This window comes from Vipera berus (genome assembly GCF_964194415.1).
Source record: "Vipera berus genome assembly, chromosome: 3".
Classification (NCBI taxonomy): Eukaryota; Metazoa; Chordata; class Lepidosauria; order Squamata; family Viperidae; genus Vipera; species Vipera berus.
The window spans coordinates 173,771,680-173,789,088 of NC_138204.1; the positions used below are offsets into that span (position 1 = coordinate 173,771,680).

A 17,409-nucleotide genomic window follows, 5' to 3' on the forward strand; every position below is an offset into this window, starting at 1 on the left:
GTTTACACATTTCAAATTGTATCTATAGCTCTCATTGCCATCTGCTGGCTGCGTTTCTTTTCTGTATGCCAGAGTGTCTACCTGCATAGGGCATATTCTTTTTGTTCTCCTGGAAGACAATCACAGAAGGGCAAACTTATACGTGCAGCTAAGGAAGCAAGTAGATATTACCTAAATGTCCAGTAATAACATTGTAAAAATAGCAGAAGGCATGTGTACATAAAAACATATATACATGCAGTTATAAACTGAGTAAGAAAGTAACAGTGTTTTAAGTTTGTGTCCTTGTTATAGAAGGAAATATGGCACTGTTTTCCTGTAGGGGTAATTTATTAAAAAAAATTATCTACAAATCAAATAAAATATTTGATATCCTATGGTAAGATTTCTCTGAAAAAAAGTATAGTCAGAACTCAGGCTTGCTTGTGTGAGTTTACAGAAACATATGAACAAGACTAAATAAACTGATGTTACATGTATATTACATTTTACTAGTGCTAGCAATACTATTCAGCTCATTAATGAGCTAATTTTTCTGTTAGATTGTCATTTGTACTACAATTGCTATTCATCCATTAAAGATCCCATTGCATGTCTAACGCATTGCAAACAATGACCAATTAGCAGTTTCTAGCAACACTAAAGATTTATTTAACTTCCAGATGGACTTTCTATCGCTGCCATAGAACCTAATTTCATATCTGGATGCATGAAAATTGCATTTAGAATGAGAAAGTAAAATTGGATGTTTAAATGATGATAATGAGCCTTCTGTTGTTATATGCTTTCTAGAATATTGATTTAAATAGGCAGCAGGGTAATAAAAGTTCACTCTGTGGGATTTGTTTATATCCATCTGCAGGCTAACCCACATCTCACCTATTTCCTGGTAGGAAGACATTTATTGAAGTGTTGATTCTGAGATAAATACCAGCTGCTGGTTAAGTCACCTATAGTTTTTCTCACATGGAAATTATTCCATATTACCTCCAATTACCCTTGATTTCACAGAAGATAACCAAAAGTGGAGCAGAAGATTCATTGTAACTATTTTTGCTTATTTTAGAGTTTGTATAGTATTACAGTAAAGCCTTTATATAATACTAGTATATATTATTATACTGTAGTACAGTAGATATCATTGACTAGCTCTAAGATTCTTTGAAAGGCCCTGTCAACTAATGGATATATTACAATACTGACCGCAAGGAGTGCCACTGAAGGAGGGTAGGAGAAGCCAGGGAAGTTTGGTAAACCACTGGGTGAGAATTCTATAAATATTTTCAAAGTTTAGAGAGCCTTACTGGCTTCATATCATCTCCTGAAGACAAGCTTAGGCTTCAGTCATGGCTGCATCTACAATACTATTTTCCCTCTTAATCAGAGAGAATCAAAGAAGAGCCACAAAATATGTAAAATTTGTCCCAGTTTGTCCAACATTAATGCAGAGCACTCATAAAATCTTATGGTCAGTTCAGGCTGATTTGGGCAAGGCCCCTCCTATTAGTTCCTGTCAGCATCTACTATTCTGTTGCTCTTAAGCAGCTGGACACAGCAGTGCCTGAAAAGTACTGCTGGAGGCTAGAAATAGCAGAATTGGTGAAATGGGTGCATGGGGAGGGGTCTAAATATATCAGGATGGAAAACTGAAACTATAGGTCCAGTTTCCCATGCCTTCTCCTCATGCTCTGCTGAACTGCTGAAAAAGATGAATCTGTAAAACAACACTTGGTTATATACAGAAAAGAAGAGAATTCCTAAATAAACATGCTGTTTGTGACTTTACTCTGTGATTCTGAACTCTCTCTCTCTCTCTCTCTCTCTCTCTCTCTCTCTCTCTCTCTCTCTCTCTCTCTCTCTCTCTCTCTCTCGCTGTGTGTGTGTGTGTGTGTGTGTTGTGTAATTTCAATTTTATTCAGTTTGGATTATAACAAAATGGAGTCCAAAGAAGGGTTAGAGAAAGCAGCAGCTTAGAGGTGACAGTGCTCAGTGGACAGTCCAACCCATTTCTGCTGCAAGGATGTGATTGGGAAATGTTTGTATACAATATGTCAACAGCTTGACATATTGAAGGAGGGCAATAAAGCTGAAGGAATCAATTAATTGCTTTCCTTGATGCATGTACATCAGAATATCACTGTTCGCTATTGACTCAAAACACTTATGCTGGAGGCAGAATACAAACCAGCAAATTTCTTTCCACTATGATTTACTACCAACTTAAAGTTGGATGGATAATAACACTTTTACCTAACAACAGGGAAGGCCAAAGAGCTTTCCATGGAGAAAATTAACCAAATTATGTGACCCTTGCTGCTATTTGTAGTATCTCACTGTTTGACAAGAGTTTGTCTGTTTGCTACTCTTCCATGTCAGACCACCAGTTCTTCAATCTGTGAGGCAACAGGTGGCAAATTTTGTCCATGCATCAAAGAAAGTTCCACTGGGTTTTCTATCCTTTTTCATGCATCTAGGATTAAGAAAGTAACTTTTAGAGAAAGAAAGGTGCAGAGGATGGACATATCAAACAAAAGAAAGACAAATATTTTGGATATATTAATCATGGTTGAATAGCTGGTGGCAGTACTTTTTATAACTAGATTTACCTTCATTGTCATTTCCCCCCCTATTTGGGATGTGATTTTAATATAATGGGGTTTTTTGGGGGGTCAGGAAAAATCCATCCCCACCCCCAAGATGAAACAACTTAAGTGATAAACATGGGTATTATCAAGCTACGTCTGTCAAAATCGTGAAAGCAGTGTTATGCTGTTGTGCCACAAGCTCTACCCAACTCTACCCAACAGGGAGCAAGTGTCATGATGTAGGCACCAAATGGATAGGATAATGTGCCACAATGCCACTTTTATCAGTCTGACTTCTTTGACCCCCCTCCTCCAATGGTATACAAGATGTAGTTCTACTGAAACCTTCATGTAGAACTGGATGCCAAGAAAAAAACTGTAATCTTCTGGGACTTTATAACTTATTTATATTTGTTTGGCTGTCCATCTTTTTGAAAGTCTTACTGTAATGGGACCATCCCATGCATTGATAATATATTTGTGGTCTACTTCTCTGCAAACCATTTTTTGATATTACTTCTCTTGTGCCAGAGACTTAAGCATGACCAGAATGTGGCTGGATGCATGTAGATAAGATCTAAAGAAACTGGTTTATCATGAATGGTCATTGTTATTTTAGCACAATACAACACAGCCACATGCAGTAGAGGCTAAGACAGTGGGAAAAATATGTATATTTCTTAGCCAATCTTCTACATGTGTCTTTTGACATGCCCAGAGGAATGGATAGTATCCACAATTTCTAATGCACTGTCATAATTTAACCTGTTAACACACATAACACGTTGTAATTTTCCTCTCCTTTCCTGTCAGCATTTATTTGGGGACACATAATATTCATTCAATAAGTATTTTTTGTTTCTTTTAAAATAGTGATTATTACCTTACTAGCAGAGTTTCAAAGTTTAAATCCCACCACTAGCCCCAGTGTGTCTGCAGCACTGCAGAGATTAGGACTTTTCCTTGGGATTCTACAAATCTTCACCACCTATTTGTGATATATACTAAGTTAAAAAAAAGTTCCATAGGCAAATTAAACAGTGACAATTTCACTGAAATCTAGGCAATGACACCAGCAAAATGTATGCAAAGCATGCTTCTATTTGATTATATAAACCATCTTTATGTTCAGATGAATATTTTATTTTTTATATAATTTGGATTTAAATTGCCCTGAGAGAAAAGACAAAATTTTATGTCAAACACTGTTTCACAAGCATGCATTGAAACACAGATGTTTATTCACCCAAACAAAACTGAAGATAGTTCTCCCAGCCCTCATTTTTTAAAAATTTCATTTAAATTTGTGTACAATTGAGTCTACAACTTAACAGCTTGTGTACTTAGGTATCTCCAAAACACTCATTTCAATAGGCTTTTTCACACTGATATTCACCAACAGTATCACAAAAGTTGTCTTTTTAAAACATAACTGTATGCAACAGTAATTCTAAAAACACTAAAGGGAAAAAGCATAGCAATGTCCAGTTACAAGAGAAAAGTGCACATTACTTTGTCACAATCACAGTCATTACTTGAAAAACTATATGTAACAAGTAGATAGAAAATATCACTGGATGCCTTAAACTCATTGTTGAAAAACCAAATACATAAAAAATTGTACACAAAAATAAGGCAAATTTAGGAATGCACAAGGAGCTTGTTATTTAACAAAACCTAATCAACGAAACAAATATTACATAAGCCCGAAGTAAAATACTTCTCTCTAAATACATAAAAATAAGCTTTCCTTAGCACACAGCAAACACCACTGATGTGTATTTGACATCCTAAAGTAAGAAATGGGAACGGGATGGGGGAGGGGAAATTCAAGGGAAGTGAATTTTACTTAAATGGCAGCTTTATCGTTTACCATTTGTACAATTTTTAGTTTAGCATAAGCACTATAAAATCACATCAGAAGTGTCAATGGCCCTTTTCAGTTATGTATTCATTAAGAAAGACAGAAAAGAAATATACACAAGAGTGCAAATTTTCCGATTGTCACTTGCAACCTCTTCACATTCAGTCATCTACATCCATTCACTACAAGTAGGATTTGTACAAGACAGCAGCAGCAATCCTGGAGTTAAATGAGCTGGCTTGTAGGAAATCCTTTTAAAAACAAAATAAATGATATGTTTTTTTAAAAAATATCTCTCGCATCTTCATCAATTACTAATAAGTTGCAACTCATTATGAAACAGAAACAAAAATCTATGGGTTCAGAAAAGTCTGCTTCCTGCAGAAGTAAGTCCACAAATATTTGATAGGAAACTACAAGGGAATGGCCTGCTCTACATGAAAAATATGCCTTGACGACAGAGGTGAATTGGATAGAGGATTAAAATTTCACTGAGGAGGACTTAACAACAGCTCCTCAAAACTTCATTTGAAAAATCAGTGAAAAATTTACCAAAGTAAAAATGATCAATTTAGAATGTGAACCTGCCTTTTTTCTTGTTTTTTTCCTATAAAAATTACATTTTATTTAAAATACAAGATCTTTTTCATTGCAATTACATCCTGTCAATACCAGGGCATTTGGCAACATTTTGCCATATAATGCAGCTTTGAGTCCACTGAGTCAGTAGCACATTCCATTAATATTGCACTTGGATTCTGAATCAAATTTGAAACCCCAGTATAAATCTGTTGTTTCTGTCCATGTTAGAATGAGTTGACACTTCTACTCACTTTTTTGCTATTGATGCTGATACATGAAAACAAACCAAATTGGTATTATAAAGGATCTTAAAAATGTCAGAGATCCAAGTTTGCTTGGAGAATCATAATACACCGAGTACACTGAGAACAGTGTGGCATAATGGAAATTAACTTGTCAACAAGACTGCGGCACATGAAAAGATTTGCTCTGAAATATCAAAATGTCATCAGTGGAAATTCTATGATGAAACTAGATCATCAAGATAATAATGTGTCTCAGTTCTGCTGCAAAATAAGGTTTTCCAGTTCATCTGCAGAACGTAATAAAAATGCTGCTGATTCTCTGTATCCTGCAACCAGTTGCCGTACTGCATTAATTTCAGTTGGACTCAGCTGAGGTCTAGAGCTGGCATTGCTAGAAGACCCAGAAGTGCTTGCTAGCTGCCTCTTCATACTGAGATCAGTTGGACCTGAGAAAGAGAATTAAAAATGAATGAAATATCAATATATCTTCATAGATTCACAAACTTGAAAGGTTTTTGGCAAACTAATTAAACTTCCTGTTCAGTGAAGGGTATGCAACGTAGGATGTTGCTATATTATCCTTCCATAGCCTGATGAGATGGCTTTCCATTCATACAGGTCCCAAACGAAAATTTCATCTGTTTATCCTATAGTCATATTTAAGGAGAGGGCTGGACAGAGAAACCTTTACCTTTTTTTTACTAAAAAGTAATTTTTTCCATATATCTGTTCAATTTTCCCCTATTATTTTGGCTTGCTGTTGTGCCCTTAAGCATAATGACTATTAAATTTATATTCATTTTTTCATCTAATAAGGATATTGAAGCTGCTTTTTCTATCTTCTATACTGGACTACTGCTTTTTTGATAAATGTAAATTTAACAATTAAATTAAGCAATACATCTACACAACTGTTGCCCAGGTAATTTATTTCTGAGCCTAAAACACAGTCTTTACTTGACATAGAATTCCTATTGAATACACATTGGAAATGGCTGCTTTTGTTCCTTGTAATAGTCAAAATATCCAAACCACACTTTACCATCTTGTCCACAAGGATTGTTTAATGTAAATCAGTATATACTGGTGCTTGTATTTTCTCCCAAACTAGTGACTCCAAGCAAAAAGAGATTGATGGTCTGGCAATAATATACCCTCACTAAATCCATAGTGAAGTCTAGCAACCGGTTAATAATTTTCTAGCTGCAATCAAGTCAGCTGCTTAATAGTCTGTTCTAGAATTTGTTCATAACTGATAACAGACTGACTGGCCTCTGATTTTCTGAAAACAACTTTCTTTGATAAATCTGGAGTATGCCAAGTGCACAGATAAACTGAGAATAGCTTATTCATACATTATGTCACTTAGCTTTTACATTCTTACCAAACTAGATTCAATTTTACAGCTCTGTCAGCACACTCTATGCTGCTGAATCATCAGTAGTGACAAATCAATTGATTACTCTTTTGCCTACTGGACTTGAATCACAGGAGTACTTTATGGAAAGCTGTGTTCTAGTTTCAAAAATTACACTGGGAATGAAGTTGCAAACAGTTGGAAGCCAACAACTGTTTACTCTCTGGGAACCATATCATCCACTGAATGTACCAAAGTGAAAGCCAATAATAATAATAATAATAATCCTGAAAAATCAAGAAAAAAAAACCTATCTTTTTTTTCCCTATTTGATCCAAGGCCATTTGAGAGGAAGTTCTGCTTTTTTCCTAAAATGCAAATATTGGAGGTGGGGTGGGTGTGAGATTGTGGAATGTTTCCTAATTTTTTTCTTTTTGACCAACACATAAAAGTGATTAAGCTGTAAAATAATATAATCCATGTTTGAAAATACAAATATGATATTAAGAAATAAATATGTGGAAGAATATAAAAGCTTTGCCTTAAGAAGTTGAACTTGCTGATAGATAATTGTTCAGATTCTGAAAATAATTAGATAACATTTCATGTGGCAACCAAGGTTAATGCAGTGCATAATGGAAAATTAGGATGCCTAATCTTTACTACAAGGTGATGATTTCATCTGTTTTCAAAATTAATCCTTTGTCCATTTTCTTAGACAAAAATGAAGAGATTCTCAGCAAACTTGTATATCCATTTAGTTGGTCTATAAAAATAATGAGTATTTCATTTGATCTGAAAATCTATTTATGTGAATGTGAAATTTTCAATTTTATATATAACCTAATAAGCAAATCAAGCTATACTCTTTTTTAAAGATAACAAGTTTGCTAAACAATAAAAATTGGATATATTTCAATTTTCCTCTCCAAATGCCCTAGAAGGATACCATGGTCAATGGTTTCAAAAGCTACTGAGAGGCCAAGTAGTACATTGTGTAACTCCATATTCAAGTCAAACATAAATAAGCACCACTTAACACAATGGAGGAAGTTCCATAGGCATAATTTTCTCTATATTTGGATTTATACTTAATACTTGATTAATTTGTAGAGGCTATGCAGGCAGACCCACATGTTACTATTAGGAACAAATACCAAAAATTCACAGGGCTGCTTTAAGACTTAAAAGCCATCATTTTCTTCTCTCTTTCTCTTCTGTGTGCAGAAGTCCAACTTCATCTAGAGTAGCAAATTATATCTGATGTTTAAGTAAGAAATCTTCTCCATCACATCCTTTTCAGTGCTCAAGGAATTTTATTTCCCTTGCCATCATTGAGGTAACTTAGTCATTTATATTGCAAGTAGTTACTGCCTATGTTTTATGGATTCATTGGAGTTACAGAGACATCACATATGTTTGGAAGTGAAATAGTTCTTGTTTTAACTAAATCATTCAAAATGCTACAAGCACTGTGAATCCTCTCCAAGAGCTAGAAATTCATTTATCATATTAGCTGCTGAGTAAATCTGACATTAAGCACACTGCTGGACAAATGATTTGCAAGATTTAACAGGAGGTAGTTATTGCTCCATAAATTACTGGTTGGCATCATCAATTACTTAGAATTCTAAAATGCAAGTCAGAATAAGATACATGCTTATTTTACTGAAAAAGCACAGACAGATTAGGAGCAGCCATGTCTGAGTTATTCTTTCAATCCAGCAACTAGTATTAGACACCAGTTTGGTTCAATAGCCCAGGCATGTCAAAGACAAGGCCCACAGGCCGAATCCTGCCCACGGAGGGCCCAAATTTGGCCCTCGTGGCTGTCCCAGTAATGGCAAGGGATCAGCCCCCACTGCCCCAACCCTGGCTCACTCCAACCCGGCTGGGTGCCCTTGGTGTACTCGGGGGCTGGTGGTATGCAGCAGCAGCTGCAGCTCATTTGCCTCACCCTGCCTGCCCCTCCCAGCCTAACCCCATCATGCCCGGCCACGCCCCGCTTTGCTGGGCCACGCTTTTCCTCGCTTGGGCCATGGTGTTCTGTAAGCCTAGCACCCCAGGACATGCCTGGCCTGTGGGATGAAAGGCAGGGAGATGGGAGTGTGCGGTGGCACAAGCCGAGCATCAGCTGGCTCCCACTCACCCTCTCTGCCACGTGGTAGGGTCAGAGAGGGGAACGCAGCACTCATACCAGATGTAGAGCCGCAGCCTGGAACTGTTGGTGGCTGGCAACATGTGAGCCTCTGTGGTGGCTGGAGAGAAAGGGTGAGAAGGAGAAAGCAGGAAGGGTGGGTTTCTCTCTCTCTCTCTCTCTCTCTCTCTCTCTCTCTTTGTGTGTTTGTGTGAGTGTGTGTGTGTGTGTGTGTGAGAGAGAGAGAGAGAGAGAGAGAGAGAGAGAGAGAGAGAGAGGGAGGGAGGGAGAGAGAGGGAGAGAGAGAGAGAGAGAAACAGGAGGGAAAGAGGAGGGAAAGAGGAGAAGGAGAAGGAAGCCGAGGTGTTACAAAAAAGGGGAGCTTCCCCCTTTCTCCCCCCCTTTTTTCAACCTCCTACCACTCTGTTCAGGTGCAGCTGGAGGAAAAGAGTGAGAAGGGGGAGAAAGCAGGGAGAATTTGTGTGTGTATGTGTGTGTGTGTGTGTGTGTGTGTGTGTGTGAGAGAGAGAGAGAGAGAGAGAGAGAGAGAGAGAGAGAGAGAGAGAGAGAGAGAGAGAGAGAGAGAGAGAGAGAGAGAGAGAGAGAGAGAGAGAGAGAGAGAGAATTGAGCCAGCAGGGAAGCGAAAGTGTGGGGAACGGGAGCATTGCAAACAGAGTAAGCAAACTTAGAAAAAGAGGATCTCTCTCTCTCTCTCTCTCTCTCACACACACACACACACACACACACTGAATCAGAGAGGTGGTGTACAGGCAGGTGAGAGAGCAAACTCACAGATTGGCTTTGTGGTCTATTCTTGCCACCTCCCCTCCCTAAAATCCAGCCGATAATAGAATTCTTTGGATTGAATGGGAAGTTAAGAGGAATTGGCGTGAGTAGAAATTAAAAGGCCAAGTCAACTGCCCCCCCACCAATTATTTTGTCGGAGACCTTGGAAAGTGTTTCTTGCTTCTACTTCCTCTCATTTGTTCTTTTATAATTTAATCCAGCCTTACCTAAACTAATGCCTTTTGGGTGTCAGGGACCACAGTTCCCATCATCCTGTGGCTATGCTGGCTAGCAATGGAATGCCTTATTTTCTCTGCAATATGTGCCTAGGAGGCAGTAGGTCTGTGGGATTTAGATGTATTTAAACATTTGTTTCTTCTGCCTAATTTATTAAATCAATGTCTAATTCAAAATTAAATGTTTCAGAGAAATCCAGGGTGGTTTACAAGAAAACTCTCAAAGACAGCTATTGTAAAGCATCACCGGCACTGCTTAAAACAATATTAAAAGTGTGTATTTTTAAAAAGAAAAATATTAGTAATGATTTACTTAGTGCTGTTTGACCATAAAATGTGTTGTTCTACATATGCCTGGCTGAACAGTGTGTTTGGAGTTGCCTCGAAATGGGTGAGGGATGCACTGTTCATATTTTCCTTGGGAGAAAGTTCTATAATTGGGGTGCTGTCTCTGAGAACCCTCTGCTCGTGGCCACTGTTCTATAAACCAAACCAGGGGGACCATCTGGTCTAAATGGATGGTAAACAAAGATGATTAGGGGGCTGGAGCTAAAACATATGATAAATGTTTGTGGGAATTGGGTATGTGTAGCTTAGTGTAAAGGGACGCGGTGGCTCAGTGGGTTAGGACGCTGAGCTTGTCGATCAGAAGGTCAGCAGTTTGGCGGGTCGAATCCCGAGTGCCGCGTAACAGAGTGAGCTCCTGTTACTTGTCCCAGCTTCTGCCAACCTAGCAGTTCGAAAGCACGTAAAAATGCAAGTAGAAAAATAGGGACCACTACGGTGGGAAGGTAACAGCGTTCCGTGCGCCTTTGGCGTCTAGTCATGCCGGCCACATGACCACGGAGACGTCCTCGGACAAGCGCTGGCTCTTCGGCTTTGAAACGGAGATGAGCACCGGCCCCTAGAGTCAGAAACGACTAGCACGCATGTGCGGGGGAACCTTTACCTTTACCTTTACCTTTAGCTTAGTGTAAAGGACTAGAGGTGGTGACATGATAGCAGTGTTCCAATATTTGATGGGCTGCCACAGAGAAGAAGGGGTCAACCTATTTTCCAAAGCATCAGAAGGCAATAATAGATGGAAACTAATTAAGAAGAAAACCAGCCTAGAACTAAGGACTTGTGAAAACAACTATCCAGTGAAAAGGCTTGCTTTCAGAAGTTCTGGCTGCTCCATTACTGTAAGCTTTTAAGAAGAGATTGGATATTCCACTGTCTGGAATGGTATAGGTCCCCTGCTTGAGCAGGAATTGGACTAGAAGACCTCAAAAGTCTCTTCCAACTCTGTTATTCTTTGAGAGAAGTGCTGCCAACCTCTCCCCCTCCCCTCATCCCTTCCTAGGCACAGAGAGAGGGAGGGAGGGAGGGAGGGAGGGAGGGAGAAAGGAAGGAAGGGAGGAAGGAAGGAAGGAAGGAAGGAAGGAAGGAAGGAAGGAAGGAAGGAAGGAAGGAAGGAAGGAAATTGGAATGAGATGGAGGGAGGGCCTGAGGGAAGTCCTACCTTAGCACTTGGTCACCAGCAGCCCTGTTGCCCTTTTGCCATCTCTTGGTGGTTTCCCATCCTATTGCTGAGGATGCTTTGGTTACAAAGCCAGGTCTCCTCACATGGAAAGGGAGTGGGCTTCCCTCTGACCCACTCACTTTGTCCTCCTGCACCATGAGCAACCTGGTCAAGGAGAGCGAGCACAGCAGCAGCAGCCTTGAGGAGGAAGTAAACGCAGCTGGCCGCCCCCTCGGAGAAGTACAGCTGGGCTAGGCAATGCTGTGAGGTCCCAGTGCCATGAGAGCTCAAGGGCCGGGCTGGTGCTTGACCTCCGCTGCCTAGGGCTCCGGGCAGTCCGTGCCACCATTCAGGGCCTCCCTGCACAGCCTGAGAGGGACAGTGAGGATCCTCCAGTGGACCATGCCCTGGCGCTTGCTCCGGTCCCATCCCCCCCTCTGCCAGAGACCCTCAGATCTGCCCCAGTCCTGCCCAGGCCCACACAGGTGCCCCTGATGTGAGTGATGTCGAGCTGGCCACGCCCACCCAGTAGGCTGAACCTACCCCAGCCACACCCATGTGGCCCCCGAAGGCAACCACAATGCTGATGCGGTCCACAGTGAAATTGAGTTTGACAGCCCTGCAATAGCCTATCCAAGACATTAAGTCCTAGCAAATTTAATTATCTCTAAGTGGTTAAAAAGTAGTACCTCTTATATTAGTACAGATAATAATTTTTTAAAAAATAGAACACTGTCTCGAGATATGAATGGGAGGGGGAGGTACTGCAATTAACATTGGCCAGTTCTAAAGTACTGGAAACTACATCATTAATTGAGGGAAATGTTCTCCACTTTTCTTGAAAATCATCTCTCACAGAGAAAACTCTGAGCAGTTCACAAGCAGGGATACATTCAGCTTTCATACTGGCGGAGGAATTATTCTTTCAAATGCTAAGCAGATTATGCTGTTATGCCCCCAATCATCTAATAGAATTATGAAAAGTAGGTTAAAGGAACTATTTAACAATTTCAATCGTTTTGGACTGTATTTTGCTTTCAATCATTTTAACAAATATTTATAATACTATGAAGTAATAACTCAGTATTCTAACTGTCCAGATTCAGGATATTCACTGATGATTTGTCAGAAGACATTGATTATTCGAGAACTGCATTGGAAAACTGCTGTCATCAGCATAAACAGAATCTCAGGGCACTGACTGGATGAAGGAAAGGGAGTTCCACTTTCTCATTCTTGAGGAACGCTGCTAGCCCATAATTTAAGTCTGGAACAACTGAATAGTTTGGCTAATTTTTATTCTGAAATAAATGAGGAAGCAATTTTTCAAACAGGATGGATATGCATGCACGCAAATGTATGTGCAAAAGTGCAAAAACACTCACCACTAGTAGAGGCATCACTGAGATTTAACAGACCTCCTCCTAACCCTCTGTAACTATGATAACTGTAGGTCCCATTTCCATTGATGTACAGTACCTCCTGTGTACTGGAAACAGCTGATGTTGAATATGTGACCTGGGTTGGTTCCTGTTTAAATGGTTTGTCAGCTGAAGCAGTCTCATCCTGGAAGAACAATGCCCGATGAACAGTGCCGAGTTAGAGGAGCATATGTTTCATAAAAAGTATAAGACATCATACTGTTACATGATAGAGCTTTTATGAATTATTTTCAAAAAAAATTTAAAAAAAATAAAGTAATACAACCACGGAAAAATTTTAACTGCCAGGAAAAAAAACATAGGAAGCTCTACATATTCTTTAGCAATTGTTATTATCATAGGGGTCAGATGTACGACCAATTTCGTGAATCCGTAGTCTCCATCTTTATTCTATGAAGGATATCTCAGAGCATGGAAGTTTAAAGTGAAACTGCAGATAAAACTAAAAGGCAATTATTATTCTGATATTGGTATTTGTTTGGCTTGCTATCATGATACAAAGATGAACTGTATAATGGAATCATAGAAGAGAAACGTGGAAGAAAGAAACATCATGAGGCATTGCATTTAACCCACTGCAAGACTCCTTTTCTATCTGAACCAAGAGGCATTCATCCTCATGTCTGAATGATAGATCACCCTGGCTATATTTCAGAAAGTAACATTAAGATGACTACTATTCAGCTTTCTGGTGCATGGAATGAAAAAATTTGGGATTTGGGACCTCTTATTATTCCATACATAACTGAACTCCCAGCAACCCAAATAGCAAATGACAAAGGTTCCTACTCATGCTATACACCATTCAAAATTAATGTTAGATCAATTATCTAAATCAAAATTATCTCAATTAATACAACTAACATCAACAAAGATAATAATAATTGACAAAATAATTGTGAAAAATAAATTATCAATAAAATGACAAAATTACCATCAGTCAATAAGAAAAGGCAGCTTGAAACAGCTTACATCTTGCAACAAAACCTTTAACACCATCAAACACCAACATATGCCTTCCCCGTGTCCTTGGGAAAGATTTAATAGATGGATAAAAATGCTAAATCCAGTCTAAATAACTGGCTGACTTCAACAAACCATGATAATAACAATAATTGATTTTATTTGATCAGTGGCTGCAGCAAAATTTCACAAACTGACTACAAGCAGCGTCATGCCCAAGTTGTCAGAATTATTCATTGGAAACTTGCCAAAGGTTTGGATTTGAATGCAGTAAAAACTACTGGGACTATCAAGTTGAGAAGCTTTTGGAACAGACAAAACAGACAGGCCTCTTGTTCAGAACCCTTTGATATACCAATTGTGGTGGAGCAATACCTAAAGGACTTCTGTGATATCCGGAAGCATTTAATTTATCAGACAGGAATTCCCTAAATTTACCCAAAAAAAAATCACCTTTCCTTGCTTGGAATTGCCTCTTTTCTTAGACCCTAACTTAATAAGTGTTATATACTTGGTTACAACTTCAATTGTTAAATTTCCACCACTCTTAGTCTGCAAATCTAACTGAAGATTACAGACACAAAACAACAACAACAATAAGCAGCAGCAGCAGCAGCTATGGGACTTTATAATTCAAAAAGACAAACAATGGCCATAAAGCACCCCAAACTTGACAACAATTGATAAGAAAGAAAAAATAGAGAATAATTGGGTGTTCTTAAAAGTCAACTTCTATGTCATACAATTTAGGAAGTAGGCATAACTTCCATTAAAAGTGGGTGCAATGTTAAAGATAAATATTCAAATTGTAATGCAACAATTTTAGGAGGAATCTTTAATAATCACACATAGTTAATCTAGAGTGGTATAGGAACTTCCTGTATGTCACAATATCCTGCATTGTCACAATAACCCCTGTAAAAAGATTGTATGAGGAATAAATGTTTTATATTGGTTCTTCTCATGTGGGATAATAGTTGCTCAGGAAAAATAGAACTGGCCTGGGAATGAACTATACTGTCCACTCAATCTAAAATAGAATTACAGATAAGATTGTAGCACCATGAGTACAACATAATAGCAGCAATAACAATTGCATATAAATTGTTACTGAGATTATTGAAAATGGTTATGATACATAAATGCAATAGGCATAGGTAGTGTATGAGGTAAATTGTAATGTTTTGTGCATTTCTGAAATTTAGATTGATAATCTTAGACACCCTAGCCTAGTATATCAGGAATGTCCTGTTTTGAAAATTATTTTATCATTACCCATCATTGGAATGCTAATACTGTATAATACAGGATCTATTATCTACAGTTATTAGACAGATGAAGCTTGTTATGAAATATTACCTATATTCAAGTAGCCCTGTTTCCCTAAAAGTAAGGCCCACCCCGAAAATAAGCCCTACCTTTATTTTGGGGGTGGGCCTAATATAAGCCCTACCCCCAAAATAAGCCCTAGTTTGGGGGCAAGGTGCACACCTAAAAATCAAGCTAGGGTGGGGGTGGGGGGGTGGAGCTGGCCCACGCATCCTGCACCCACTCACCTTGCAGCCAGGCCTCTGCTCGATGGCCCAGTTCTTCTGCGGAGTCTTCTGCAGCCAGGCCTGTATTTCTCAGTCACAGGCCTTTCCGGGAGGCCACTGCATCCGAGAACTGAGCTATGGATTGAATCCATACCTCGATACTCAGCTGCAGAGGCCTTCCAGAAAGGCCTGACTGCAAAATGCAGGCCAGAAGCTGCTCCTTCAGCCCCAGAAGAAGTGGGCTGGCTGGGCAGGGCTGTCAGTGCCTGAGTTGAGTATAAAAGACACCAATAAGACCTGGTGCCTCTTTTGGAGGGGAAAAAAAAGACCCAGTCTTATTATCGGGGAAACACGGTATTCTGTGTATCTGTATGATATAATTTGCAACTCAAGCCATCCTGAATCTTGTAGCAATAATGTCAGTACAAATACTGAACAGCAACAAGCTTTTGGCAAATTTGCAACACATTCATTCTGATCCAAGAACTAAAGAGGTGCAACTTTTGATGTAAATGGAAAGGCACATCCTTATCCAAGTCCATTAGTTGCTGTATGTGACCAGCTATGCAAATGGGGATTGAGAGCATTTTCCTTAGTATCCTTGGTCTGATTGGACAATGCAGGTTTTTTTTTGCATATAATCTAGTAAAGAACCATCTTGACATAATGTTGTGTTTTCTATTAGGTTTAAGTCTTCTGGGCCTGACCCAGTTTAATTTTTATGAGCAATAAACTTAAAAGCTCAAATTACAGCTGAGTGTTTTGGCATAATCAGAATGGCCAAGAATTTCTTTCAATTTCAATAAGGTTACAAAGTTGATGCGATCAGTAGAGATGGAAAATTTTATTTCTAAGCAGGGACTAAGATGCTGTTTGGCTGTTGATTTGGTTCATTAAATCCCATTAACATTAAGTGTTCGGGGAACATTATCTGAATAAAAATGCATTAACCCTCCAAGATCATGTGCTACTAAAACAGAAGAGCTCAGTATGCTTCATCTTACATAAAATAAAGTTCCAGTATGGATAGCAGCCAATACTTATACTACAAGAATATATGGAGTACTTTTTTTAACCCAAAATTATAGGCGTGTCTTCAAGAACGTGAAAGTAATCCCACTGGATCATATCAAAAACCTCTCCAGGTCAATATTCTACTCCCAAACTGGCCAACCAGATGTCTACAGGAAGCCAAATGTTATCTACAATGTTTGTGATACAAATGTTATTTAGAAGCATGCTGCCTCTCACCCTAGAGGTCATTAACAGTGACCATAGCTAGTAGATTTCTCAAAGTTATTTCAGATGGTTAATTTTATGCACTTTCCCAGTTTTACAGTATCCTTTTCAAAGCAGGCTGATTTTACTACCAACAGCTTTCCAAGCAGGGCTGTTCCTTTCAAATTCTCTCTCAAACAGCAAATTAGGAATGGAAACCTATCAGGGCACTCTACCTCCTGCTCCTCCAGAGTTGCAGACCAGCATTGTTTTCATTTTCTACACTTCCCAGAGCTACTCTGGAATAGCAGCCAACACCAATCTGGAGAGCTATGGCAAAAGAATAGTCAGTCTGATTCTTAGAAATAGGTAATTGGCTCAAATGTCTTGCTCTGAGGGCTCCTTTGCCAGAACAGGTTATTATGGTCATTGTCTGCATAGATTGCTGTACCATAGAAACAATCTGGCCATTATGGAGATGAATAGAGAAGTGAAGCAGTGAATAGTTATGCCATCTTAGGTAGAAAATGCTTTTGCATTGCTGTCAAGTGTGGTTACGCTAAAGATCTACATGCAATTATATATTAGTACAGCTTTGTTTCAAGTTTTGGGTGACTTTAATTTTCCATGCTTTATATAGGTAAAGGTAAAGGTTCCCCCGCACATGTGTGCTAGTCGTTTCCGACTCTAGGGGCTGGTGCTCATCTCCGTTTCAAAGCCGAAGAGCCAGCGTTTGTCCGAGGACGTCTCCATGGTCATGTGGCCGGCATGACTAGACGCCAAAGGTGCACGGAACGCTGTTACCTTCCCACCGTAGTGGTCCCTATTTTTCTACTTGCATTTTTACGTGCTTTCGAACTGCTAGGTTGGCAGCTTTATATAGTCATATACATATATTAATAAATATATTCATTTTCTCTTCATTGTATCAGAGATAGCAGATAGAGAGTAAAA

General features: G+C 39.0%; 1 protein-coding gene across 3 annotated transcripts in view; it reads right to left on the reverse strand.

Annotated features, from left to right (window-relative positions):
* Positions 1-5,528: 5,528 nt before the first annotated feature.
* NOL4 (nucleolar protein 4) overlaps positions 5,529-17,409 on the reverse strand; it is a gene marked incomplete at both ends in the record, with an annotated part of 145,519 nt that continues 133,638 nt past the window's right edge. For all 3 annotated transcript variants that reach the window (XM_081323499.1, XM_081323498.1, XM_081323497.1), the window contains 2 exons: positions 5,529-5,722; positions 12,683-12,863. In XM_081323499.1, coding sequence (XP_081179625.1) covers positions 5,529-5,722; positions 12,683-12,863 — 375 coding nt within the window. The remainder of the gene's footprint in view (positions 5,723-12,682; positions 12,864-17,409) is intronic.